The sequence below is a fragment of the Cebus imitator genome, unplaced genomic scaffold (assembly GCF_001604975.1).
Source record: "Cebus imitator isolate Cc_AM_T3 unplaced genomic scaffold, Cebus_imitator-1.0 Scaffold76, whole genome shotgun sequence".
Taxonomy (NCBI): Eukaryota; Metazoa; Chordata; class Mammalia; order Primates; family Cebidae; genus Cebus; species Cebus imitator.
In genome coordinates, this window is record NW_016107391.1 from 7,478,009 (window position 1) to 7,479,677 (window position 1,669).

The window sequence follows — 1,669 nt, forward strand, 5'->3', positions numbered from 1 at the left end:
TTTTTTTTTTTGAGATGGAGTCTCTTTCTGTTGCCTGGGCTAGAGCGCAGTGGCTCGATATTGGCTCACTACAATCTCCATTTCCCGGGCTCAACTGATTCTGCTGTTTCAGCCTACAGAGTAGTAGCTAGGACTACAGGTAGGTGCCACCATGCCTGGCTAATTTTTGTATTTTTAGTAGAGAAGGGGTTTCATCATGTTGGTCAGGCTGCTCTTGAACTCCTCACCTCATGATTTGCCCGCCTCAATCTCCCAAAGTGCTGACATTACAGGCATGAGCCACTGCACCCAGCCAGAGAAGCATCTTATAAACAAGGAATTTGCTCTGAATCAGTTATTTGTAAGTTTCTTTGGTTATAAAACTTTTCAAAGTTCAAATAAGAGGCAAGGCCCCTGTCCTCAGAAATTTAACCAGCATAAAGTTATGTATACAATGTTTAGGGATTCATAGGATAAAAATTTTGCCTTTTGATTTCTCTACTGTGTTCATTTCTTTTGTTTTGTTTTGTTCTGAGGCAGAGTCTGGCTCTGTCACCCAAGCTGAAGTACAGCAGCGCGACATGTGCTCACTATAATCCCTGTCTCCTGGACTCAACAATCCTCCCACTTCAGCCTCCTGAGTAACTGGAACTACTGGCGTGCACCACCATACCTGGCTAGTTTTTTTTATATTTTTTGGAGAGATGGGGTTTCACCATGTTGGCCAGTCTGGTCTCAAATACATGGACTCAAGCAAGCCACCCATGTCAGCCACCCAAAGTGCCCGGATTGCAGGTGTAGGCCACAGTTTCTGGCCATCATTGTGTTAGTTTCTGTATCTGTTTTTCTTACCTGTTTAAGGAGAGCCAACACAAAAAGTGGGAAAAGCCGCAAAGAAAAAGGAACTATCAATCCAGGCTGCTGGTTACTTAAGACTGAAGAACGGTAGGCAGAAAGGGAGTCAATGACTGCATTCACTAGAGCATCCCGAGCATCACTCAGACTGGCAGTCATGGATCTGTCAACAGCTAAGTGAGGTGAAGGTAAGGACAAAAGAGAAATATGACAGAAGTTTAGCTACTCTACTGTTAAGGGTAGAAGAGATAATTTTTAAAAACTATACTGTCTTTCTCCAATTTACTACATACACAAACAAGAGGAAACACAGCAGCTAAAAGCATGCTCTGGAGAATTGAGCCAACCTCTTTTGAAATGCTGCTCTGCTATTTCCTAGCTGTATAATGATTTGGCAAGTAACTTAACCTTTCTGAGCCTCAGTTATGCTATTGATTGTAACCCAACATTTTATATACCATTGAGAAAGAAAAGCATTGCAATTAAACATATAATGCTTTCCTGTTTCCTGAAATACACAGTGTCTCAAAACAGAGTTAGACATCTTTATTTTAATTAATTAAAAAAATTTTTTTGGCCAGGCGTGGTGGCTCACACCTGTAATCCCAGCATTTTGCAAGGCCAAAGCAGGCTGATCATGAGGTCAAGAGATCGAGACCATCCTGGCCAACATGGTGAAACCCCATCTCTACTAAAAATACAAAAAAATTAGCTGGGTGTGGTGACGCATGCCTGTAATCCCAGCTACTTGGGAGGCTGAGGCAGGAGAATTGCTTGAACTCAGGAGGCGGAGATTGTGGTGAGCTGAGAACGTGCCATTGCACTCCAGCCTGGG

General features: G+C 42.9%; 1 protein-coding gene across 1 annotated transcript in view; it reads right to left on the bottom strand.

Moving 5' to 3' along the window:
• The window catches only part of SEC24A (SEC24 homolog A, COPII coat complex component), an 84,165-nt gene that overhangs the window by 14,161 nt on the left and 68,335 nt on the right, over positions 1 to 1,669 (bottom strand). The window contains exon 17 of the mRNA XM_037739954.1: positions 832 to 1,007. Coding sequence (XP_037595882.1) covers positions 832 to 1,007 — 176 coding nt within the window. The remainder of the gene's footprint in view (positions 1 to 831; positions 1,008 to 1,669) is intronic.